General features: G+C 37.5%; 1 protein-coding gene across 10 annotated transcripts in view; it reads right to left on the reverse strand.

Annotated features, from left to right (window-relative positions):
• The window catches only part of ZMYM2 (zinc finger MYM-type containing 2), an 85,026-nt gene that overhangs the window by 47,856 nt on the left and 10,914 nt on the right, over nucleotides 1–26,256 (reverse strand). For 4 of the 10 annotated variants that reach the window (XM_069013954.1, XM_069013943.1, XM_069013934.1 and 1 more), the window contains exons 2-6: nucleotides 17,923–18,013; nucleotides 15,909–16,771; nucleotides 11,040–11,325; nucleotides 7,971–8,136; nucleotides 6,930–7,142 (exon numbers count right to left, since the gene is read on the reverse strand). In XM_069013954.1, the coding sequence (XP_068870055.1) occupies nucleotides 6,930–7,142; nucleotides 7,971–8,136; nucleotides 11,040–11,325; nucleotides 15,909–16,761 (1,518 nt within the window). In that variant the 5' untranslated portion in view covers nucleotides 16,762–16,771; nucleotides 17,923–18,013. Of the gene's footprint in view, nucleotides 1–6,929; nucleotides 7,143–7,970; nucleotides 8,137–11,039; nucleotides 11,326–15,908; nucleotides 16,772–17,892; nucleotides 18,014–20,743; nucleotides 20,805–26,256 lie in introns of all 10 variants that reach the window. The other 6 variants (XM_069013975.1, XM_069014013.1, XM_069013965.1 and 3 more) reach the window with 4 other exon arrangements.

Genomic DNA, 26,256 nt, shown 5'->3' on the forward strand with positions numbered 1-26,256 from the left:
TGCTCTCAAGACATGTGTCTTCCTGTCTTTGAGAAAAGCAAGTTACTTCTACATTGACTGAATGTTTCAGCTGTTTCTGTTCTGCATTTCCTCTCTTCCCCTCAACCCCACCCAGGTAATTGCTCCAGGTACACCAGTGTATGGATGTGGTTATATCCATCATAACTGTGATACTTAGTCATATCACCTCCTTGCCTCCTCTTCCCAAGAATCTCCCGTGTTCCTACACAAATCACACCTCACAATTTTCACTGACCTACGTAGTTTTCTTCAGAACTACATAGCCATTTTAACATTTCTGATGGACCAATCTCATTTTGTCTTCTAAAATACTGACATAACAGTATTCTGAACAGTTAGGATGAATGATATTCAGATGTCTAAGGAATCTGATTACATCGCTTTCATTGAAGAGCAGCGAATTCTACAGTTGGAAGATAGGTATTTGGAGATGGCAAAATAAATTCCAGAAAGCAGGAGTAAATAAACAGTAGAAGGAAAGATAGAAAAGGAGAGTTTCTAAGACTTAATTTGCATCAGAGATGCAAGAAACTTGGGACCATAAATACCAAGAGGTCTCAAAAAACCTCCCCACATCATTAAGCAGGAAGAAACAGGAAATTATTATTCCTTGGTTGATAAAGATTTCTGTCTTTTAACCATGGTAGATAGGGTAAAAAGCATCTAGCTATGTCCAGGTGTAGAAGTGTGCACTTCTACAGTATTATCAGAGATTACTTAATACCAAACTGACTATTACCTGAAGCAAACAGAAGTGGTTTATTGTATGAGGAAGAAACTCCGCTATTAAACCACAGTTTGATCTGGCTGAAACCACAAAATTTCTCTTTAAAAGTGACCAGAAATTAAAAAAAAAAAAAAAAAAAGAAGAAGAAGAAGAAAAAAAGCACCAGTATTTCTAACATTTCAATGCAAATGGGCTGTTCAACTCTCAGAATTACTGACTTTGTACAGAGTGCTTACTCTTGAAACAGACACTTGGAAATTGGAGTTTATAAAACAGTAACAACAGCAGGAAGTGGTAGATTTTGTAGTTACTAATACTACCAAGATAAAAAGGAAGACAGGAAGGACACTGTCTTAATAGCAAAGAAGCATAGAAGAAAACCCACACACTGCATGGGACAAGACAAAGAAAATTCTAGATGCTTCCACTGAAGTGCTAAGTGACAGGACATTCTATCACAGCATCTTGGGATATTTAAACCAGTAGGTAACAATACACTTTATGAGACAAAGTACAAACTCTACATAAGCAATTAATTGTTAGCTGCAGAGATGATATGCATATTATTTTATACAGTGAAGGCTCTTAAGCCCCTGCAAAGAGATAAAATAGACACATGAGTTTTAACAGTTTCACAAAAGCAGTTCCTTGGCAAGAAGCAGAAACTGAATAAGGAAGCACAACTACCTAGGTGGGTTTTTTCTGTTGCTTGTAAGTTAACAGCTTACAGGGATGGCATAGCCTTGTTGAAGCATGTTCAGTACTAAGTCTTCACCTAATCAAGAAGTAACCAAATGCACTTTTATTCAGTATTGAAAAATTTTCACTAGATGAAAGAAAAGACATTGCAAGCATCCTCTCCAACTAGAAAAGCTCTTGTTTGGCTTGCATTCATCCAGTATCACTCCAGTCCAGAGCTATCAAAAAGCCTATGAAGAAATAGCTGGAGCTCCTTTCCCTCCCCATCTGAGCCCCCATCCTCCTTTTTGGTAGTAGATGAAGACCATCACTTTTAAGTAGCCCCCAAAGCAAGCAAATCCCAGGTCACATTCTAAAAATAATTTTAGTTACTGAAACAAAGTTTAAAAAGTAAAGGAACATTTTAAACTAGCAAGGCAGTAAATACTTTCGTGGTAGAATCAAGAGCACTGTGGACTGATCAGACAAGGAAGCAAACAGACACAGATGCTGCTTCAGCTTAGTTGGAAAAGCTGAAAATTAAAACGTATGGTCGGTTGCACAAGCTAAATCACAGGATATTCCACTTATTCCTTAAAACAAGGTTGTCAAGTCTGAACCTAAATCCAGCAAACCAGGACACAAACATGGGAACTATCCTGAAAAGGAAGTCAACTAATTTTGTGGAGACGGAAAACATAAAATAGTAGCAGAAACAGAAATACTGAAACAGCCTAGGTATGTGCTTGTGGTTAACATGTCTTTATGGCAGGCATAGTTGAGGTCACTTCCAAGTTGGTGCATACATACTAATTTGCAAATGATTCACTAAAGTAATTTTATTAATGGTTACATTTTCATTTTAACTATACAAAATGTCTGCTCAAAGAAACAAGGTATTTCAGTATTTGTACAATAACACACAATTTCAGTCACCTCCTGTTCAGATATAATTTCATTCTCTTCTTGTGTGGTTTTTTCGATTGTTGTTTTTTTCATTTTGTTTATTGTCATTCTTTAAGTCCCTCTCGACTCTCTACATGTGAAGAGTTTGAACCTCAGTGCAACAGTTAGAGTGTATAATCTAGCAATAATTATCATCTTCAGGTTTTAAAAAATATAAACACTTCTAATGAGAGTTCTGTTTTCATATTTTATCTAAATTGTGACACTTCTTTTTGGAGAAATGATTTTATCATAGTTTTATCTTTTTTTTAAAAGCCTGACTTGCACTTAGCTGTATTCACAAATGGCTACTGTGTTACAGAGAAATTAACTTGCTCTTGCATATAGCTACAGTGAGCATTGGTTATGTTATGCCTATTATTTTCTAATTATTTCAGAAATTATTATTTATATTTCATGATTTTTTAATACTAAAAGACAGCTAAGCTCTGCAATCACTTCAAGTTTTAGAAAAGAAAGAAAGCCATGACCTCTCCGAAAATCAAAACAGATAATACAATATTAAAGATTATGTGTGTCTCGTTTTTGAAGTGGTACATAGGAAACTAAGTGCATCCATCACCTTGAAGGGTGATTTAGGACATTTAAGAAAAAACATACTCTCCATCCCAGGAATACCTCTTGTTTCTTACTCCCCAGAACAGTTTAAAGAAAAGGAAAGAAATACTTTGCAGCAGACAGATTACTTGCAGTAATCCAATTACTTGTCACTCTGAAAGCCACTGTAATTTTTATTACCCACGAGTTTAATTTTTTCATTCCAAGAAAAGAAGAAAAAAATGTCCATGATGAGTTATTGAAAAATTACGTGTTCAAATCAGTGAATTATTTATTTTTAAAAATTGTGATTAAGTATATAGATAGGTACAATGAGAAGGAGCTTTCATTTATTACTACTACAAATGTATAGCAATATTTATAGGTGTATGACATTTACAATATGAACTGTTTAATACAAAGCTCATACCAGTAAGACCTATTTATTTTACAACTGTTTGTAGGAAAATATTTGCTAAAACTCTTATGTCACACACAATAATTAGTTGTACAACACAATGCTGGAATCAAATGACATCAACCTTTTCTGTGTTATTTCTTTCATTACGTTTATTTCAGTATGTAATAATGACTCTCCCAAAATCTCTCCTTCAGCAGTTCTCCTTTAAAAGCAAGATCTAGTAATTTCCAAGGAAACAACTGAACAAAACAACCCATAATTTACCAATTGTGGCCCAGTGGGTTGTTGGTTACATTTTCCAGACTAAATTTCTTTTCTAAAAAACAGAACTCCCTGAACATACTCAGCTCAAAAAAACTAAATAAACTTCAAACCTGAATAAACCCTGCTAGACAACTAAATATTCTTAAGTATTTGTGTCCTGAGCAACTCTGGACACCTATAGCATACACTACAAGAACTTCCAGTTTTATAGCTTAACTTTCATACACTCACAGAATCACAGAGTGGTTTGGGTTGGAAGATCATCCAGTTCCAACCCCCTCTGCCCTGGTCAGGGACACTTTCCACTAGACCAGGCTGCACAGGGCCCCATTCAACCTAGCCTTGAACACTTCCCTGGGCAACCTGTTCCAGTGCCTCACTACCCTTAACAGGAAAGATTTTTTTCCTAGTATCTAATCTAAACCTATTCCCTTTAAATCTAAACCTGTTCCCCCTTGTCCCATCACTACGTGCTCTTGTAAATAGTCTTGCGTCATCATTCCTGTAAGTCCCCTTCAGTTACTGGAAGGTCACAATTAGTTCACCCTGAAGCCGCCTCTTAACCAGACTGAACAACCCCAACTCTCTCAGCTCCTCCTCATAGGAGAGGTTCTCCATCCCTCTGATCATCTCAGTGTCCCACCTCTGGACTCGCTCCAACAGCTCCATTTCCTCCCTGTGCTGGGACCCCAGAGCTGGATGCAGCACTGCAGGTGGGGTCTCACCAGAGCAGAACAGAGGGGCAGAATCCCCTCCCTGGCCCTGCTGCCCACGCTGCTTTGGATGCAGCCCAGGACACCTCTGGCTTTCTGGGCTGTGAGGGCACATGGCTGGGTCATGTCCAGCCTCTCATCCACCAGCACCCCCAAGTCTTTCTCAGCAGGGCTGCTCTTGATCTGTTCATCCCCCAGCCTGTATTGATACTGGGGGATGCCCCAACCCCAGTGCATCTAGCACTTGCTCTTTGCCCTTTATCTGAACTTCTGTAAAGCCTTTGACATGGCCGAGATTTCCATGCATCCACTTCAAGCTTGTCCAGGTCCCTCTGGATGGCATCCCATCGTTCAGCTGTGTCACTGCACCCTCAGCTTGGCATCATTTGCAAACTTGCTGCGGATGCACTTGGTCCCTTGGTCTATTCCTTAATGAAGACAAGAAGTAACACTAGTCCAAATATGGACCCGAGGTCACTTGTCACTGATGTTTATCAGGACTGTGAATCATTGACCACTACCCTCTGGATGCAACCATCCAACAAATTCCTAGTCCACCTAACAGTCCATCTGTTGAATCCACCACTTTCCAATTTGGAAAGAAGAATATTGTGGGGGACTATGTCAAAAGCTTTTCAGAAGTCCTGATAAACATCTACAGCCCTTCCCTTATCCACTGATATAGTTTACTCCATAACAGAAAGCCACTCAGTTGGTCAGACAGGATTTTCCCTTAAGAGCTTCTCTTAATAATACCCCAAACTCCTCACACTCCATGAATATTTGAAAGTTACCAATTAACAATTACACATAACCACCATTCCAACACAGATGCACACAAGCACTCAAATTAAGCTTCTCACAGCCTATTATAGTTGCACAGTACCAAATATTTTGATAAAGGAACTAAGAACTTGCTTGCATAAAATCTGCTGTCAGAACTGAATCAACCAAAATGTTTCAATTTTAAATGTTCTCACAATAATGCATGAACTTGACACTACTTGTGAAGATTCTTGGTACTGCAAACTGCTCCTCCTCCCCAAATTAAACCAGAATGTACAACTTGCTACCCATATCCTTTCTCATTCTCAAATACATATCTAAACACAAAATACAACAATATGTGAACAAATACAGTATATTCTGTCATTGAAGTACAAATTTATTATTCAACCTCAAAATTCTGTGTTCATTTCGTAATTCCATGTGCAGTGTAAGTTACACTGGTTGTGTGGGAATGTCTCATGTTCAAAGTTAATCTCCTGCACTTTTGTTTCTTCAAGAGACAGTATTCAACGTTTCTTCAAGTCTTTCCATGGCTTCTGGGCATGCCTACGTTTTTAGTAGCTTGAAAACCTATCCTGTCCCTGTTGGTACAGCTGTGGCAAAAAAATAACGCTTGTTACGTTTCCAGTTAGGCTGTTGACATACCCACGTTTCCAGCTTTGCTCTTTACACACAGCACATACACAGGAACAGCCATCCCCAAAAGCATCACAGCTCAGCAGCCAGTGAGAAAATACAAGCACACATGATGCAACATTAAAGAACTTTGCAACACAGCACTGCAACGCCTCTTCTCTTGGACCACTGGTTTCTTAAAAATGGGAAGAGATGAAGAATGAACCCTGAGCAATGTGCAGCACTGGGGGCACTCATATTCAAGTGTGCATTTCAAAACCAGAACCAGAAATTTCTTGCAAGTAAAACAGCACTGTCATACTTCATAACACCACCCCTATAAACTCAGAGCAGAACATACCAAGTAAAAGAACCCAAAAAATAAAAAAACCCCAAGTTCCCATATTCTATATCCTCCCCTGAAATATTTGATATTTCAGAGCTGTTATATCTATATCTAGATATATCTATTATACTGTAAATACTGTGATCAACATTTAAACCTTCCAGCCAGCATTAGCAACAGTTCAGAGGTAAGCTGCCGCTGCAATATGCGAAAAACATCATCATCAGATTTCTTGATTTGGAATTATTTTTAAACACAATTACTACAATCTTAACAGTCTTAAAAATAAATTAAAAACTAACCAAGTTAATAATATGAAAGCATAAAATCTAACACATGGAAGGATGAAAGTAACAATTTTTAAAACCCTATGCCGTACAGTGGAGATGAGACATAGTACAAGTACACAGCCAAACTGTAACCAGTTAGAGCCTTCTCACAGCAATGTCCAATCTGTATGTTCTGCATACTTTTTAATATCTCAACTGCATACAAGTGAGCTTTTAGATATAAAAAACCCGTAACTGAAGGACCAGTAAGCCTGTGTTGTGCTTGCTATTAATTACTCCAGATAGACCCAATAAAAAGAAATAGAAATTATTAACAAAATTTATTTTCAATTGCATTTTCATTAATAACAAATAAGTATTGCTATTAAAGCAACATCAAAAGGAGACAGCAGTAAAAGGTCCATTGCAGATAGTTTTTTCTCACTGGCAGCAATTTCTTTTTTAGAAGTCTTTGTTACGAATGTCTTCTTAGGAGAAGAAAACCCATGCTATCAGTAATAGGATAAACTTAAGAAGTATTCATGTTTATTTAATTTTAATTTATAGGTAAAGAAGTCATTACCTGCTTGTATTCACCAACGCAGTTCTGACAGCAGAATCTTTTCTGCTGACCATCAATAGTAAGGACATTGTTTCCAGCTCCTTTACTGGGCAAATACTCCCCACAATGCTCACAGCAATTCATTATTAAACCATTTGCCATCCTGTATCTATTGAAGCAATGGTCACTGCACAGCTTATGAGTCATATTTTTAAAGCTAACTTCATGACGAATCTAAAAAATAAAAATAAAGAGAAGTATTCTATCACTAGACAAGCACAAAGTTGCCTGAAACTAGCAGACCAGCCAGAAGTCTTACATTCAAATAACTAGATTATACTATCTCACTATTTAAAAACCTGAAATGACCATGAAATACAGAGACACAAACGGATGTTCCTGTTGTCTCCAAAGTTCTAGGAAAAAACTCTTAGACTCATCTACTCATCTACTCTTCCACCTGGAAAGACCAGGGGGAAGGATGTGGTAATTGTGTATGAAAGCAGAAGGTCAATTTATGCAATTTTATAAAATGCTCAATTTACAGGTGAAGAACCTCGCATATGAAGACTGGCCAGACAATATGCCGTGTAAAGTAGTAGCCTGAACTATGCTGGGCTCAATAATCAAGAAGGCAACAAGAATAAATAAATACATTAATGAGATTTCAAAATTACACACATTCTACAGATCTCTAAAACCATCTACATTACCTTTCAAAACATACAGTAAAAAATAGGTAATACAGTGGATCTTGACATTTTTTCATCAGCAATTCTTTTATGTGGGAGATCTGCGTTATAATTTCAAGATTCTATGCCTAATAGAACACATTATCAGCAAAAGGCACTTCAAGTTTCTGAAACAAATATCCAGTATCAACCTCTTGGAATACTTTCTTCCTTCAGCTGCTCTTTGTGAATATTAAACCTGCATATTTTAATATCTCACTGTGTCTGAAAACACTGAAGATCTTACATTTTCTTATTTTCAGTTCTCTTACTTCAGTATATAACTATTAATATGTCATTATTGAGAAAGACAAAAAACAGTCAACCAGACCTCAGTTAGTTTACCACAGATCGTGCATCTTGATTTATTCAAGGCTCCTTTTGAGGGATTCTGTTTATCTTCATAGAAGGATAAACACGATGTACTGCAAAACTCCTGGAAAGACTCACTTGAATCTACTTGAGCAACAATGGTACCTTTCATTGTTGTTATATCTCTGAAATACAAAAAAAAAAAAAAATTTAAATTAATCATGCGCTTGTTTATAAACACATAAATAAACAAGAACACTTTTCATGTTATAAGATTCAGCCTTCCTTTCAATGCTTACATTTCAAAACAGTTTTGTTTAGCTGTTGGTCACAGGATGACTACCAAGTTTAAAAATATTTTTACAACTACTGTAAGTAAGTCTTTACTATGTAAACGCCTATTTTTTTCTTTAGATTTGGGTTATTTTTCCCTATTAAATTATTCTAGAACTGAGGAGTAGTAATGTACCATTAAATGCAGTTATGGCAAACCCAATTTTACACAAAAAACTAACACAGCAAATTTGAACTAGCCATTTTGTAATGGTTTTTTCTTTTACACAAAAGCTATATGTAAGTTTCATATGAAAAATTCAGATTTGTAATAAAAAGCAAGACATGGTCTTTGTTTGTAGGTAATTTCACCATTTCCAGTATTAATCTCAGGACAGGATGAGAGGAAGAGAGAAAGTTGTTTTCTCATATTTCTCAAACTTATAAACACAACGAAAAAGCTTAAAGCTCTACCACAAATGTGCCTAGAAATTTTTAACATTCAAAATCTTAAAAAGTTATTTCCATCATTACTTTAAAGTTCCAAAGCATCTGAGCAGTTCATGCAGCTGTCCATGAAATTGTGCCAATTTCATGCAATTTAAACCAGAAATAAAATCAATTTGAAATTTAACAAACTTTGTTCTAACCAGATTTACAGTATCCCAAACTAATATACACCGTATTAGAAGTAAGGAGAAGAAATAAAAGCCTCTTCCTTTGCCTTCTAAGCAAAAAAAACCCACAAAAAAATCCAAAACCTATTACTGACATACAGGAAATGCTACTGGGCAGAATATATTAAAAAATTGATTGGGCACATCTGGACCACCAGTTGGAAAACACATGCCCCACACACTCTTACCTATAAGCCCTAAAACTAAGATGGATAAAAAACACCGGGAAAATGGGGAAAACGTATGTTTCCCTAGACACGCTTCCTTGAAAATAAACTTGTACAGCCCCGATACAAACAGCTGTAAGCCTCCCTTCTTCCATCAGGGGGAAGTCAGCAGAGTTTGGCTTACCCTTTGGAGAACTACTGAGATTTGTGTCAGGGAGTGCTATCATTCCTGTTCAGCAAAACAAAGGCAGAGCTCCTGCCCTGAGGAGCTTGCTACTTATGTAGTTACAGAAGAGTTCAGAGGAATCCAAGAAAAGGGATTGGTAATAAAATATCTAAGAATTTTGACTTTTTCCATTGGGTTATATGGAGGAACAGCGCTACACAGGAACATTTTAGTGCATATTACTACCTTCTATTTAACTGTGATTGAGTAAAAACTACATAGTAGTGGCAAAGCAAAGACTAACATCACCTCATAAACTGTCAAAGGTTCACAAAGATTTTCTGGAAATTAAATACACTAAAACTTTTTAAAGTAACCTCAAAAGCTAGGAATAGGGTATTTTCCTCATCATTCAAAAATAAAGCCTTTCCATTTAGGGCAGTTTTGTATGTAGCCTTTTGCAATACACAGCTTAAGTATCTCCAAAGTGGCAAGGGAGTGTGAATTTACCCATGATTTCAGTCAGAAATAAAAAGATTTGTCTAATCTTCATCTTTACATATCATGCAGCTAGTTGAATATGGTAGTCACCAGATTAAGTCTAAAAAAAAATAATAGTGTAAAAACACACAATAAGCCAACAGAAAGACTAAGGATTGCTTTTAACCAGCCCTGTAGAGGGAAGGGTTCAGAGAATTTTATACCTATTTTTAAAAAGCTAGACTATGTTACGTTTCCTAGGTTTTTAGAGTACCAAGGTATGAATATACAGAGGATACTAATGTTTTCTACAGCTTATTTTTACTGAGTGCCAAGGACAAAAAAAGAAAGAAAAAAAACCCCAGTATCTTGCATCTGAATACTAGCCACTAATCCACCACACTGGAGAGTGAAGTAAAAGGTTTTTTTCACTAGTTTAAATATGTGACTGAGCAAAGACCACGCTCTCCAGAGCACACAATAACAAAGGCAGTCTTTATTACAAGCCTTCTTTAGGTCAGCAAGAATTCATCCTTTCACCAGCATTACTGCAGTGTGTACCAGACTGAGAATATGAAACAAAGTGCAAAAAGCTCAGTAAACAGTATGCTGAAAGAAAAAGACAGTACAGCTATTCTGTACCCTTAACACTACAAGAACACAATTACAGAAGACCTGTCTTTGGCAATACCACGTCTGGCAAATCATGAAAAACTGCAGGTCAAACCTAACCAGTAATTTAGAATAAGCCACTTCTACCTATGTTCGTCACTCTCTCTCTACTGCCCACTTCAGGCATCTTCAGCTACAAAACTGCCAGTTGCCCTGCTCACGGGGAAAATGAAATCCAAGGCTTTCCCTCTCCCCATATGGCCAAGAGTGGACTCTCCAAGTTTCTTCCAGCTTCTTTCAAGTATCACTTTCTCATCCTTTTGAAGCCTCTTGATTTTACATCTTCGTCTATCAAAATGAGCGCTTTCTACACAACACAAGGTCCACTTTTTTCATAAAGGACTTTATATATGAAGTATATCTTGTCACAAGGTATGCCATAACTTGGACACCTTGTCTTTAAGAAAAAGAAAAATCATCTATTTTTAGTGTACTGGCTTTCAATAAAACAATATCACAAACTCTTGAGTTCAAATGCTGGTATTATTTTGTTAGACACAGTAAATTCAACATGTCCAAACACAGAAGTGACACTATATAAAGCAATTATATAGTCAGATTTTATATCATTAATGGAGCAACTCTCATGCATGCATGAGAATCTCAATAGTACTGGCTTTAGCTGCTAGAGTAAAACAAAATAAAAAACTCACTTTCTGCACATGACACAAAGTTTCTTTGGAGTGGGTTTGTGTGAAAATGATGAGAGGCAGGTAGTGGAACAGAAAAGGTGAGCTGATCCTTTCCGCTGATACGCAGTCTGTCCCTTTTGTAAAGGCTTTTTGCAGTTCGCACACGTGACTTTAACCTGCTTAGAAGGCTGCTGCTGGGCAGAAGGCTGGAAAATTTGCTTAGGAAGTGATGCTACAGGTGACAAGGAATCCACACCTGGTTGTTTCTGATTCCTAGGAAAGGAAGCTGACTGGGATATCCAAGAATCTTCAAGACAAAAAAACCCAAACAAACATAAAAGTAAATTAAGAGACATATACACATGTACAGAATAGTATTCACAGATGCAGGATCATAAAATAATCTTCCTGTTGGGACTGACAACAGAAGAAAGATATTTTAAATTCAGGTTTAATGTAAAAAATCCTGTTTGATGGTACCACTCTCCATTGCTACAAAGCTTCTGAACATGAACAAATTTCATGATGGTCTCATCCTGCATCTACTGACAGGTTTTGCAGATTTCAATTCACTTGCACTGAGTTTGCAAGCTGGCAATTTTATCTTCAGACAAACAAAACTGCATTTAAAAGAAGAGACCAACAAAATACACAGAATTTCTAAACCAATGTTTGAGACAAACTCTGCAAATTTGGAAGAACATGAAATCTGAAATTTTTATTAGTTATATTGTTCTAAAGCTTTAACAAGTGTGTGTCCAGCCTCAGTGATAAACCCTAGAAGAGGGTCCTAGTCCAGCCTGAAGCAGGAGAACTACATTGTATAGTAGCGAGAGCAAAACACAATGGCTCCACCAAGATCTGCATCTATGTAATTGATTCCTGTAGAGTTCCTGGATTTCTCAATAACCTTTTCAATGTAATGATAACCGTTAATGTAGCAACTTGCAAAGTCATGAGAGATACAAGTCTTCCTCAGTAGAAATCAATTAACCTAGAAAATAATATTTTCTTAAGTTCTGGCAGTACACAGATCCATGTTCCCATATTTCAGTCTCTATTACTTTTCTATCTGTGTTTTTGGAAAATAAACTACCATGGAACGAAATCATATTTGCCCAATCTTTTGTGGCATAACCCGCTACAGGAGTAACTTGCATAATATGAATGTAAGCAAAGTATTTTCTCTGAAAGAAATACATCTAGAAAGATCATATGTAAAATTACATGTTTTGTATCTTCGTCTGGAGCAGAAGATACAGTTCTGGGGAGAAAAGAAATCTCCCAATGAAATGTTGTTTCTAGGCTTTTCTCTGAAATTTAAGCTTTCATTTCAAGTAATCATCACCAGAATTTAGAAATTTAGACCTTCTCAAGACTGCCACTAATAATACATTACTTAAGCATGAATTAAAACTGAATAGAATCAATTTTGCATTATAAAAAACATTTGCACAGATTCTCAATAGAGTGTCAAGTTATACCAAACACTGCGACAGCACTTGAGACTTACCTAGCCCTGAATGTCTTATTGCAGTGATTCAGTGTATTTCTGGAGTGTTATTACAACTAATATACAGCTAATACCCAAATATAAGAAAGATGATTTTAAATTCTGTGACTTCAGATAAAAAAAAAACATTAATCTACAGACATGAGCAACTGCCCATATCTTAAGGGACATGATTTGGTCCATAATCGTTCACTGAATAGAAGGAACCCTTTCCTCCTATTTTCTGCATTCCTTTCTTTCCCCAAAGGATTTTATTAACAACATTCTGATGCATAGCTTTAAAACCCATTTAGGGACAAAGTCCCAAGAACCCTTGTTAGTGCAAGAAACAACATCTATTACTTAGCAGGTAACATAATTTTCTGCTGTGACTTTGTAGCTGTCAAGGGTGTCCTACTACTCAGGCATTTAAGACAAGCTAGAAATTTACCTGCTGTAGTGCTTCAGGGTAAACAGAAGAGCTGGAACGAAGAGGTGAAGGGAAAGGACACAGAACAAAACACATTTTTCTTTAAAGCATTAAAGAGGTTTACCTTTGAAGGCTTCACTTATGGAGAAATATTCTTACAAATATCCTTACTGACAAACTAAGACAAGCTATTAAAGTGCTTAAAGTTAAAACTCATTTGTGTGCCCCCTTCCAACTTTTCTATACTTCTACTACTTCAGATATACTAACATCCCAGTAGCACCTTAACACCTCAAAACATTTGGAGATTCTCCCCTTTTCTCTTAGATTTCAAGTCAAAGCACATTGTCTCTCTTATCAGGAATGCGCAGCACGTGCAATAGAGCTACATCTGCTGCAATTCCAGCAGCACTCAACCGCCACTCATGAGAACTTGAGTTTGCTACTCATTTGGGTTTGAAATTTTCACCATTACTAATACCTAATTAAGGTAAGTAATAATATCTCATTAAGGTTATTTCAATTATTCCTTACTTAATCTTAAGGCCTCAGATAGCCTCCCTCAACATTTTGCTGCATTTCTCCTTCCACAAACATACCAGAAGAACATCTAAAAACTTGGACTTTTTTTCTTTTACTTTTTCCATAACCCATCTTCACAGATGCCCATTTTTATATTATGCCTTTTCTTCACATCTTACTTCTCAGCCATGTTACCTCCTTTAAGTTCTCTACAAAGGATCTGTAAAATCCAGTTTTTATGTCCTTGAACTGAGGTGTATCACACTTCCTTAGTTAACTCCGAGTGAGTTTCCAAACCTCACTCCCTTACATCTTCATCCTTCAGTTTCCTACCTGCAACTTTGTAATGGCCAAGTTTATGAGACTTGTTTCATGTACACAGTTTCATGTTCAACTACTTATTGTTACAGCTTTTCAGGTTGCTCCCATTCTTTCTTACTCATTGCTGCTCTAAAGTGCTATAAAAATTATCTTTTCCTGTAATTTGTACCATTTATTTGCAGAGCCATTTTGGAAAAATCAGACCTTTTTTAAAAAGCTGAAAAAAATGTGTCAGTACAACTTGGGGCAGAGGTGGGGAGGAAGACTGTACTGAAGTTCTATAGAGGTATGGTGCTCTTGAAACATATTGAGCTACATTTGCATTAATAACCTGGTTCAGATCAGGACAACTGCAAACTGTATCCTCAATTTACTAGGTGTTGGCTCTTTTTCTGGAGCATTTTTGAAGCACAAAAACTAGATTCCATTAAAACAAAATCTAAGTTCCAGTCCAAAATGTATCTACATGGACTTCATCTACTTGGACCTCTCCCAAGACCTTTCACGTGGTCCCCCACAATGCTCTTGCTACTGAATTGGAGACATATATATTTGATGGACAAGGAGTTGCTGGATGACTGCATCCCAAGAATTACAGTTCACGGCTCAATGTCCAAGTGGAAACCAGTAACGAGCTGTGTCCCTCAAGGGTCTGTACTGGGACCAATACTGTTTAGTATTTTCTTCAACAACACAGAGTAAGATTAAGCAGACCCTCAGCAAGCCTCCTGGTAACACGAAAACTGAGTGGTGCAATTGGTAACCCAGAGGGGATAGTATGCCATCCAGAGGGACCTTGACAGCCTGGAGGAGTGAGCCCATGGGAAACTCAAAGCTCAACAAGGCCAAATACAAGGTCAACCAGGGCAATCCTCACTATCAATACAAACTGGGGGCTGAAAGGATTGAGGGCAGCCCTGTGGAGAAGGAGCAGGGGGACTGGTAGATGAAAAATTGGACATGAGCCAGCAACATGTGCTTACAGCCCAAAAAGTCAGTCATATTCTGGTATGTGGTGATTCTGTCCCTCTTCTCTGCTCTGCTGAGACCCCACCTGGAGTATTGCATCTGGCTCTGAGGTCCCCTGTACAAGACAGAAATGGGCCTGTTAAAACAGGCACAGGAGGGTTACAAAAAGTGACAGAAGGCTTGAACACCTCTCCTGTGAAGAAAAGTAAAGAAAGTTGGAAGTTGTTTGGTCTGGAGAAGGCTGGGGAGACCTTATTGCAGCCTTTCAACACATAAAGGGGGGTTACTGAAAAAGATGCAGTGAGACTGTCTATGGTAACAACAGGACAAGAAACAATGCCTTTAAATTAAAAGATGGTAGGTTTACACTGGACATGAGGAATAATTCTTTTATAATAAATGTGGCAAGGGCAAGACAGGGCAACAGGTTACCCAGAGAAGTTATGGATGCCCCAACCACAAGAATGTTCCAGGTCAGGCTGGATAGGGATTTCAGCAACCTCATCCAGTGAAAGATGTCCCTGCCATGGCAGGGTGGTTGGATTATGTGATCTTTAAATGTCCCTTCCAATCCAAACCATTCTATCATATGTACTCCAATGCTTACTGGGGACATTAGGCTCTAAATTAACGTATTGGACAGAAGTTTTCCTGTTATGCACCTACTGCTTCATACAGAGTGGAGGTACTTAGTGAAGGAGAACAGACTAACACTGATCCAGAAGAAACCTTCCAAACCACATATATAATCACTGGATCATTTAGGTTGGGAAAGACGCTCAAGATCATCAAATCCAACCATTAACCCAGCACTCCCTCTAAACCATGTCCCTGAGTGACACATTTACACCCCTTTCAAGTATCTCCAGGGTTGGAGACCACTTTCTTGGGCAGCCTGTTCCAGTACTTAATAATCCTTTTGGTGAAGACATGTTTCCTAATGTATTATGTCACTGAGGATATTTTGTTCTAGTTACAGATAACCAGTCACAGATAAAGTAGTGATAGGCATGAAGGGAACCAAGATCTTTCATACATATTAAGCTAAAAGACTAAGCAGTGCCACCGCCAAAAATACTTAAATCAAAAACTCTATAATCTAGTATTTTACTATTTCTTTTCAGCCTTAAAGGAAACATTCACAATGGCAACTTACCAGGATTATGATGGGTCACCGATTCTCCATTTTGAAATACATCTCCAGCCGCGTTCATTCTACCAGGATTGAAAGGTCCTACACCAGTCTTGGTCTGTGAAGTCAAAGATGGGGTGTATGTTTGCAAATTAACACCAAAATTATTTGACTGCAGTCCGTTAGATACATCTCCCAAGCTGGCATTCTGCAGTGACGTTACATGTGTAATCATTAGGTTCATGTCACACCCATCAGCATCATTTTCTAAATGACCGTCACTGACAGAGCTCATAGCACCTGTTTCTAATGTAGTAACATTAGCAATCTGAATTTCAGAGTCTGGTTCTGTGGTTATACCACTATTACCTATTCCTGAATTTACCTTACTTCTTGAAAAACTGGAAGCTGAGAATTCCATTTCGTTGGTTCTATTTTTACACTCTGGAAGCCTTCGTTCATTAAAACTGGAAGCATTCTTCTCTTGTCCTTGACTTGTTTCAATGTCTTCTTCATCATCAATAATAATAGTTTCACTTATACTCCCCTTTTGAGAATTTAAGTCTTTTGGAGAAGGAAGCATTTTGCAATCATTTCCTTTAAGTTCTTCATTTTTTGATGACGTAAATGCAGCATTCCTTTGGTCTGCTACCAGTGATGCAGAATTTTGCGGAGGTTGTATAGGTTCAATAAAAACTACATCATCATCATCTTCTATAGGCGAGTTTTGGAATTTATTAGGTCTAGAAACTAAAGAACTTGGTGGCCCTCCAAATGTATTTCCTACATTTGCAAGACCTGCTGCCATGGTGGTATTCCCTAGCAGACTAGGAGTATGTTGAGACAAGTCTAATCCTCCCAGAGGACTCGTGTCCATTCCAGATCTGCTGTTTGAAGAAAAACATAAAGCAAGAAAAAACCACATCCAGCTTCAGAGTAAGATAAAACTTTCTATTAAGAGTTCTTAACAATAACTACAGAATTAATAGTTCCAGCTTTTACTTTATTTTCTTCCTGAGATAACATAAGGAAATATAAAGTTTTTCTATGCTCTTCTTCAAATATCTTAACATCCATTAACTTTCTAATTCTGTACTAGCAAAAAAATACAGTCGCTACACATCACAATGCTTTATCAATACACACATACACAGGAAATAGAATTTTCAGTGCTATTTATTACATGATCCTGATCTCTCAGTCCCTTTCCCACCCCACATATGCATGCCATGATCTTCTAACACTGCTTTTGCTAGACTGCAAAGCAAGATCAAGAGCCAGGCATTAGAAAGAAAAACTGAATTCCTGTTAAATTTCGGTCCTATTAAGAATGTTAACAACTTTGAAATTCAACTGATTTTCCCCCAACCCCATGCTGCCAAAGCTTCTTAGGTAGCCACAAAATGACTGGAACAAAGGAGTAAGGAAGAGATATATAGGAAACCCTTGCACATGACAGGAATAGATATATTATTGAGCAGCTGAAAGTGGACAGCAACCCCTCATTTGTAGCCACTACAGCCTGGCAGCTCATTTGAAGTCCTGACTTATTACCTCATGCTCCTACAATTTCCAGTAACTTTGTCTTTTCTCTTTTTAAGAGCAAGCAGTGTTTATTCAGACTACTTCCCAACAGCTACTTTGCCTGGGGAGATCTGTTTGCTTTTCATAATTGTTCAGTTTGGGGAATCTGTTCTTCGTAATTGTCAATTCAACCATGAATTAAAAATGATAAAAGTCAACCTGGATATAATCAAAGCTAAAGGACCTAAGATTGCTCTAAAAACCATCTTTACTAAAGATCAGTAAGTTAAACTGATCTTGCTATAATACTACAAGAAAAATACAGACATAATTATAATTTGGGTATGTCTTGGAGTATATGCTGATGTGTGACATCACTTAGTTTTTGTGCAAGGTTAGAAGTAGCTTTCTGTGGTTTTTTATAAAATCTTTATACAGGAAGATAAATACAAGAAGTAGAAATATCCTGCTCATCTATACTTACCCATCCAGAAATCCACTGCAATCTGTTTACCTTAATAAGTTGCTCCAAGAACTTTTATTTTCTTTCCTGTGGGGAAACTGCTCTTGTACCAACTTGCTGCCCTTCACAAAAGCAGTGTGGTCTGAAACAGGGTTAAAACAAACATTAGCTATCTGAAACGATTTCCTCATCTCAAGCATCATCTGCCAGCTATGTTCCTTAAACCGACTTCCTACTAAATTTACAGTTTAAGTGCAAACCTGACTTTCAGCACTGTGATCTTACAGTAAGAGAGCATGTGAGCAGCAACAGTACTGTTTGAGATCTCCTACTCTGTCACATCACATTTCCAGAAGGCTTTATAGAGGGGAAAAATATGCCATGTTTGGTAAGAGACAGACAGACCTAACTGCAATTGAGTAATCAAACATTAGAATTAAGTAGTATATGTGTAATAGAATATTAAGGAAATAAATGATTCAAGTAAACTGAGAAATGGAGAAAAAAATCTTAGCAGTTACATTTCCTTCTTTTCTACTGGGTCAACCTCCTTGTTGCCTGTAGCCGAATACACTATGCTAAAATTAAAATATAAAGGAAAACTAAAGAACATAAAATCAGGCCTACAATGCAATATAAGCCTTACACGGCTAACAATTTTCAACTTGTATATATGCACTGCAGTGATACTTAGTGCAGATTCAGGCATCCGTAGCCTGTATTGACACATGTGATCACTCACAAGAGACTGAAAATGTTTAAAGTTCAAGCCTCTATTTATTCTTCAGGTTTTATAACAGTCATTAGGTTTTCCAGACTTGGCAGCATTTTTAAAAGAGAGAGCATCAACTTGTGTAGTAATCTACTGTTTCAGGATAGCCCTTAAAATCCCCAGACAGTAAAGATGCCCAGAGGAATAAAGCTCCAATATTCTTCTACACATTTACACTATTCAAGCCCTGTTGCCATTAACTGAGCAGGGGCTGGGGAGGCAGGACAAGGACCAAACAGTAAAGCTGTGAACCAGACTAATCCTAGGAGAGGCGACCACCTTTTAATTCCTTCCTATGTTAGCCTTACAGCCAAATGCCATTATGTAATAGCATTTGAACCACAATAAAGGTAACATTGAATTGGAATGAAAGAGTTTTTCTTACCAAAAAAACCTGTATTATCAATGCAGTTGGCTTGTACCTCCCTGAAAATCAGTTACACTGACGATTAATTTAATCCAGTACTCTCTTTCACCTGTTTTACTTTTTCCTCTAGGGCTGAATAATTTAAAGTTAGATTTTTTTGCATCTCAGCTTCTGCTGAAAAGAATTAATTCATTTTTTCAAGTTTCACAGTTTTATTCTATATATTTTTTCTCTACAAGGAAAAAAGCATCACAAGCACATAAAGCTTTTAATAAAGTTTTAAATATACTTGAACAGATGTGAGCAGAGAAAAAAATGAGACTATGCCAAGACTACATGCCAGGCCTGACTCAAAACCTTTACTATTCCTATTTTCACAAATCCTTAGTAGAGAGACAGACTTGGGCTGTATTATAGTACATGCACGTAATATGTAGCAAAGTTAAGACTCAAAACATGTATCTTTCTGCCTAAATATATTTACTTATTCCACAAAGCTCTTAGGTTTTAATGAACTGTACCGTTAAGTATTAAAAAAATTAGAAAGAATTTGTGTTTAACTACCAGTGCAAAGTTGATGCCTTAGGTTTTGCAGAAAAACTGATGCCTTGAGGTGGCCACCTGAAAACAGAGACTACACAAGAATAAGAGAATAAAAGGAGGTATTTATTTTAAGGGCCTTCAAAGGTACACCCTGGGCAGTCAAAAGGCCACACCCAAGATGGACACTGGGTCATGGGTTCTTCACACTTTTAGAAGTTTGGTCCATTTGCATATCAGGGTTAATTCTCCAATTATAGCCTTAGTTAATGATGTAATTACCCCAAGTTTGCCCCCCTCTTCAGGGGCTCTTAGTTTACACATTTTGGGGCCTGGGACAATCTAGGTGTCCTTGGAGAGCAAACCTAGAGAGGGCTGTTATGTCTAACCAGCATGAGAGAACAGCAGCTAACAGGTCACATGAAACTTTTAAAGTTACACACTAGGCAGTACAGGGTTTGAAAAATACAGAAGTTAAAACCTAAGGCATCAAAGTCATAAGCAAAATCTGCATATACTTCCCTGCAATAGCTCCTACCACCATAAAACTAGAAAACAAAATCACCCATAAAAATGTGCAAAATGAGGTAGCTTGTTTTCTAAAAGTAGGAGCAGCAAGGAGAAACACAAAAACAACCTAAGCAATGTCACAGTCAGTATTTCTAAATGAAAAACTACCCAAAAAGAGCGACTTACAGAGTGAAAAAAATAGGTTTAGAATGGAAAACTAGGAGAAAACTCACACCTCAAAATTGGCAACAGCAAAAGATGCTTTATAATAGAAATACAATTGTTAGAAACCTGTGAGACTGATTAGACTGATCACTGGATGAATTGCTGAGATTTGGGGGAAAAACAAAACTGAAACAAAAAAAACCCAACCAACCAACAACACAAACCCCCAATCCAACAACAACCAAACCAACCAACCAATCCCTCACCCACCACACAAATCCCACAAAACCACAAACAAACAATTCCTGCCAATAACAAAAAAACCAACCCACAAACTAGTGAGACCTAGTCTGCAGAAAATGCATGTTCAATACTGCTGCAGAATAAGCCCAAGGCTTTGTAGTGGTACGCACACACCAAAATTTCAGATGGACAGAAACAGAAGCACTACCAATATTCAACGGCCTTTCCTGAATCAAGCTTTGTCTGTCCCTCTTAATTTAAGCTATATCACTCACCTATTAAAAGTCTTCACGCTGAAATAAATTACGATCCATTGCTATGTTCAAGGCTTAATTGCTGGAAGAAATAAAAGGCAAAATGCAGGCACTTCTTTAGAAAGATGACAACTACCACAGCTCTTAAGACAGCTAAGTAATACTTGTAGGTCAACTCCACTGATGAACGGTAAGAGACTTAAATTCATCATGAACTGCAGAAATCCAGGTGATGTATATGACTACCCCAAACAAAAACAAAAAAAAAATTCAACTCCAGTTTAACAAAAGCAGAAACCGGAATTCAAATGCTTTTACCAAGTGCCATTAATAACATGTGGAAAGTGACAGAAGGTCACAGTTATGTACACTTGGAGCAAAAGCACAAAAGGAGTCACTGAAATCTGGCTAAAACTACAGTTCCACCAAAACAGGGCATTGGAAATAGACATCCAAAGCAGAACCATCATGTACAATTGCTTCCATATAAAAGCAGTAAGCCAAAAAATAAAAAGAAAAAACTTGAAAGACTACTTTGGAGATAATACCTAACTGAGATATCTTCAAATGTGAACAGACAAACAAAATTTAGGAGACAGTATCCTAAGACACAAATATAGGAACAAGAAGAAAGGGGTTTATTTGCCTCAGCAAAAGAAAACTACTTTCTGCTAGGAAAGCACAGTATCATAACTAAATTATTTACCTCAACAGATACAGGGCTACATTTAAATTCCACATCCCAAGCAGAAGAAACAGCCTATTAATGGTAGACCATCAATCACTTTCACTCAAGTGACACCACGGGTGAGATAATGGAAATGAGACTGCAAAGTAGTAACTGAAGATTTCAACTACTGTTGTGCAAACTAGGGGGTTAAAAAGCAAAACCAACCCACCAGTGAATGATGGGCCAAATTTTTACAACAGAGCCAACTTCAACTATCTAGAAAACTCTCTGAAGAAAAAGCAAATCCTAGTCTAACTCTGAGCCATGCAACATAGTTCAAGATGCAATTATCCAGATAGCACTCCAGAAAAGCATATTTAAATTCCATGGGGAATAAAAAAAAATTAAAAATACCTCATTACTTCAACATCTGGCTTCAGAAAGAACAACCTCAGTGGGAGGAACAGAAATAGAGCAGCTAGAACAAAAAGCTTGAAAGCATGAAGGCATTTTGAAAACTCACCATATTATGCAATACAATCAGTCCAAAAAGACTCCAAAAACCCCATAACTACTACTATCAGGAAGTCTCTGACCTACAAAGGTGCTGGAATTGTACTGGGGGAATGTTTCACACACATTTCATACACTTTTTGGTTAGAAACAGGCTACTGACCTATGTCAGAGCAACAGTTTGTCTAAAATCCCAGTTCTTGTCAATTTTACAATCAGTAACATTTTCCAGAAGTAAAAGCATACCCAAGAAGCCTGAACTGGAAAACACAGAATAAATTCTTTGCACTGATGTTCAGTAAGGAAAAGATCAGGGACAATCACATCTAAGCTCTCTTTCTAGGGGTCAAGTCAGAGGAAAAATGTTGCATCAAAGTGCTAACACAAGAGGATTTTAGAACAAATCACTAGGGCCATGTGGCAGTCACTTAAGATTTCTGAGGCAATTTTTTATTTCAGTATTTGCAACCAATTACTTAAGGAAAAGGTGAGAACAATTACTCGGACTACAGTCCTATCTCTATCACTAAATAAATAGACAGAAACTACAGCTGAATAAATATACACAAAAAAAGGTGGGGGGAGGGGAGTAACATGGATTTTGCAAACAAAAGGTAATGTCTCTCGGGACTACTGCTGAAATCTTTTGAAGGGTTCACATACTTTTTGAGTAACCCTGATTAAACTGCTATATCCCACTTAACTTTTCCAAAAGGCATTCAAACACTGTATCACTGAAGACTGCTGTGGAAACTATCTGTAATAAAGATTTTGAGAAAAGGTTCTCTGAAGGATTTGTAATTATTTAAAGAGAAAAATATCACATGTTGTTTGTTGTTATCACAATAAGGAGAAGTTACCAGAGGGGTTCCAACATATCAACATATGTAAGTCAGCCAAAGAGAGTGACTCCCGAAATGAGTGCTTGCTAATCATACAAATTTGTTCACAGCAGCTGAAAACAGAAACTGATTGTAAAGCAGTGTGGTAGGCAAAATCACTAGTGATAAATGCCAGGTAATGAACAGGGGGGAAAGAATACACATAACAATTTAATGAAATAAATGCATTGATGACTTAAACACAGTGGACCAAAGGCAACTCCACAAAATTCTTAGCCAGCCAGCTGAAAACCAGAATACACCTGCAGAAAAATCAGGCTATAACTGAAAAGCTTCTATTTCTAGACATCCTTGTTGCAAACAGGTTACCCAGTTGTCTATTTGCCTAGTACAGCAATTACCCTAACCTAGTAGAGGAATAATTATCTTCTTGCATACAAAAGAAATACCACTAGCCTCATGGAAGCTCAACCCATTTATCCAAAATCTGGATTTCAGCCTATGGCTTCTCAGGCTGACTGGAGCTGGGGGATGGGTGCCAACATTTTGGCAAAAGCTTGGAGACTATCTGAACATGTCCCGATGTTCTGTGAGGCTATCCAGTTCTAATGATCAGTTCCTGACCCTGACATTCATTTGACCATAACATCATTTATTTCTTTAATTCAGCTGCTTTCTAAAGTTCCTATCCTTATTAAAGAAAATCACTTGTTATCACTTGACTTCTCCTAACGCTGATGATTACAAGCTCAATAAAGACTACCTGCAAAGCAGCTATCAAGAAGCTCTCCAGCTTAATGTCTTGCTACAGCTCAGGAACACTCATTCCCTACACAACCAGATGCAACCTACATACCACAGCCTTCTTGGGGTACGAATCCATCAACCTAGTGACTGGTTGAATGTATGCCACAGTTCACCCCAAAACCAAAGCACACCACTCCAATTAAAATCACCTGAAAGTAGCACTTTTTACTGGAATTGAAGCAAACTAGTAACCCAACTATACCCACATATAAGAACTGAAAAGTGCTAGAAAAACACAAGTAGCCCAGCATTTCTAAAGCACTGCAATTTAAGCCAGCTTTAAGCTACTGCTCCAGTCTCAATTTGGGCATACTGAATGATTTATACTGTGTATGGAGAGACTCCTACCTATGTGAATAGAACTCCATGTTAGAGAACAAGCAGTTGCAGGGCCTTTCTGGGTCACTAGATATAAAACTCTTAACACAGGCAACCACATAAGCTGTTTTGGTTTGTGGTTTCTTTCCTCCTTTCCTGAGGGGTATCTAGTCATCAGCCTTAGCATTTTTATGTTCAGATATGCCTTGGACATATGGTAGCTCTGATTTACTGTTAACTTTTACATCTCTAAGAGAAGTTTTAGCACTTTTGAAGGTCTGCCTAGTTACCAGGTCCACAGTCTCATTGCTACGCTATCATGTAGCCCAGCTGTTTCTGCAACCACACACATAGCCAGACAAAAGAGACTTTCCTGCTGGAATCCTTTCCAGCCAGATCAGTACCCCAAACCAAAAATTTCTGTGCAAGAACACTACAGCTATGCCTGAAGAGATCAAGGTTGGTGCCACAGCTCTGAACTTCAGCACAGAGATCCTTCTAGCAGACAGGATAGTCACGACAAGCTGATGGCCATAGACGGAAATGCTCTACCCTGACAGCAACTACCATATCAAACACTTCAACATGAATGTGCTAACTGACAACACAGCAAGCAGTGACAGGCTGAATATTATAACAGGTCAGACTGAATTTTACAACATGTATATCTACTGGTCACACTGAATAGTGTATCTGAAACGAGCAAGGCTTTAAGCAAGCCTCAGATATTACATTAATGCCACAATGACTCAACTATTTCATCTGCCAGTTTCACATACAAATCATGCTAATGAGTTCAATAGGAATACTTGCATATTTTGGGCTAAACTCAGGTGCAAGTATTCACAACACCAAAGTAAAACAAGGGTCATAAATTACTATACAGGCTTATTAAAAAGTCTGAATAATATTTAACACAAACCCATCAACGTATTTATATTGCTGGTGTTTCAGAACACAGGTAAGAGGTTTCAGGAAAAGGATATGAAGTTTAGGTTCACAAATCTAATTTCTCTATTTCCCTGAGTACCATCACTACAAAAGCCTGGTATATCTCATTACTTCAGTCTTGAGACACTACTCCAGAATTTATTTTCCAGTAGGCTTGGAGCTGCTTCAAATTTAATTATTTCCCCTCATTTTGAAAGAAGTTGTATGGATTGATGAAAATAGCTTACTAAAAGTCATTATGTAACACTCAAAATGTGTTTGTCACGCAGATTTCATAGAATTCAACAAAAAAAGCATATGCGAAGATCTGTAATCCAGCAGAGACAGTAACTAAGAACAGTAAAAGGGCAAGATCTACTTAGTGAAATATTTCAAAGCAAGTCAGTAAATTTTGGTTTTATTCACAAGAGTAACTATATACACACAACTAAACCTTACCAAAAACATGCAAACTTTGATATCTTCTGAGCATCTTAACTGAACTGCAGCCACAACTGTTACATGTGAATGCTGACATCTGTTTTCCAGCTGATGCTTCCAGGAATATTTGAATAATTTTACTTAACACAGCCTCTTCCTTGAGTCTTCCTACTCAATGAATGCTAAGAAATGCTTCCTTGCATGCATGAGCAGAATCAAAATTCAGACTCAACCTCAAACTTAATTCTATGAAGGGGTATCCAAACCAAGCACCAGTAATTCTCAAGATTACTCATCAAAGAATGAGCAGAACGTGGCACAGGAATTCATGGCAAATCAAAATCATACTGTTGACCAACGCTGTTTCAGGGCAGCCATACTGACATGTATCTCCCCCTTATCCACACACTTTTAATGTATTTCACGGCTGTTTAATCTTGGAAAGATACTGATCAGCAAGAACATAGCACCATTTCTAGCCTTAAAAGCCATTATGTGTAATGCAGTAGACAGTAAATTTTATCTCTCTACTACTCAAGCAGCAATATGCTGCTTAAGGATGTCCTTTATTATAAATGGAATAGAAAGGTGAAACAAGACAAAGAAACAAAGGACCCACAATAAATGCTCATCTATTACTTATAGCCAAATGTCTGTCTATTTCCAGAAAACAGGCAACGCTAGACCACAGCAACAGACTAGAAAGACGGCTAAGTGGAAAGGAGTACAGAAACAGCAGAGAAACACTGTGCTGAAGATATGAAAACAGGAAAAGGACAAGTAAAATCCCGAGAAATAAATAGAAAGTGGCATTAATACAGCATGCAAAGAGGTAAAATTGTCATTTGATGGATCATAACTTCAAAAAATGTAACACTTAATAGGAAGAACAAATACTGAATGGCTAGATCAGACACAGACGCAGGAACAGTAAATTTAATTAGATGTCAGGCCTGGTCAATAGAACACAGGCCATTGGTGTCAGTGGGTCACAGCACACACTTCAAAAACAT

This window comes from Aphelocoma coerulescens, chromosome 1 (genome assembly GCF_041296385.1).
Source record: "Aphelocoma coerulescens isolate FSJ_1873_10779 chromosome 1, UR_Acoe_1.0, whole genome shotgun sequence".
NCBI lineage: Eukaryota > Metazoa > Chordata > Aves > Passeriformes > Corvidae > Aphelocoma > Aphelocoma coerulescens.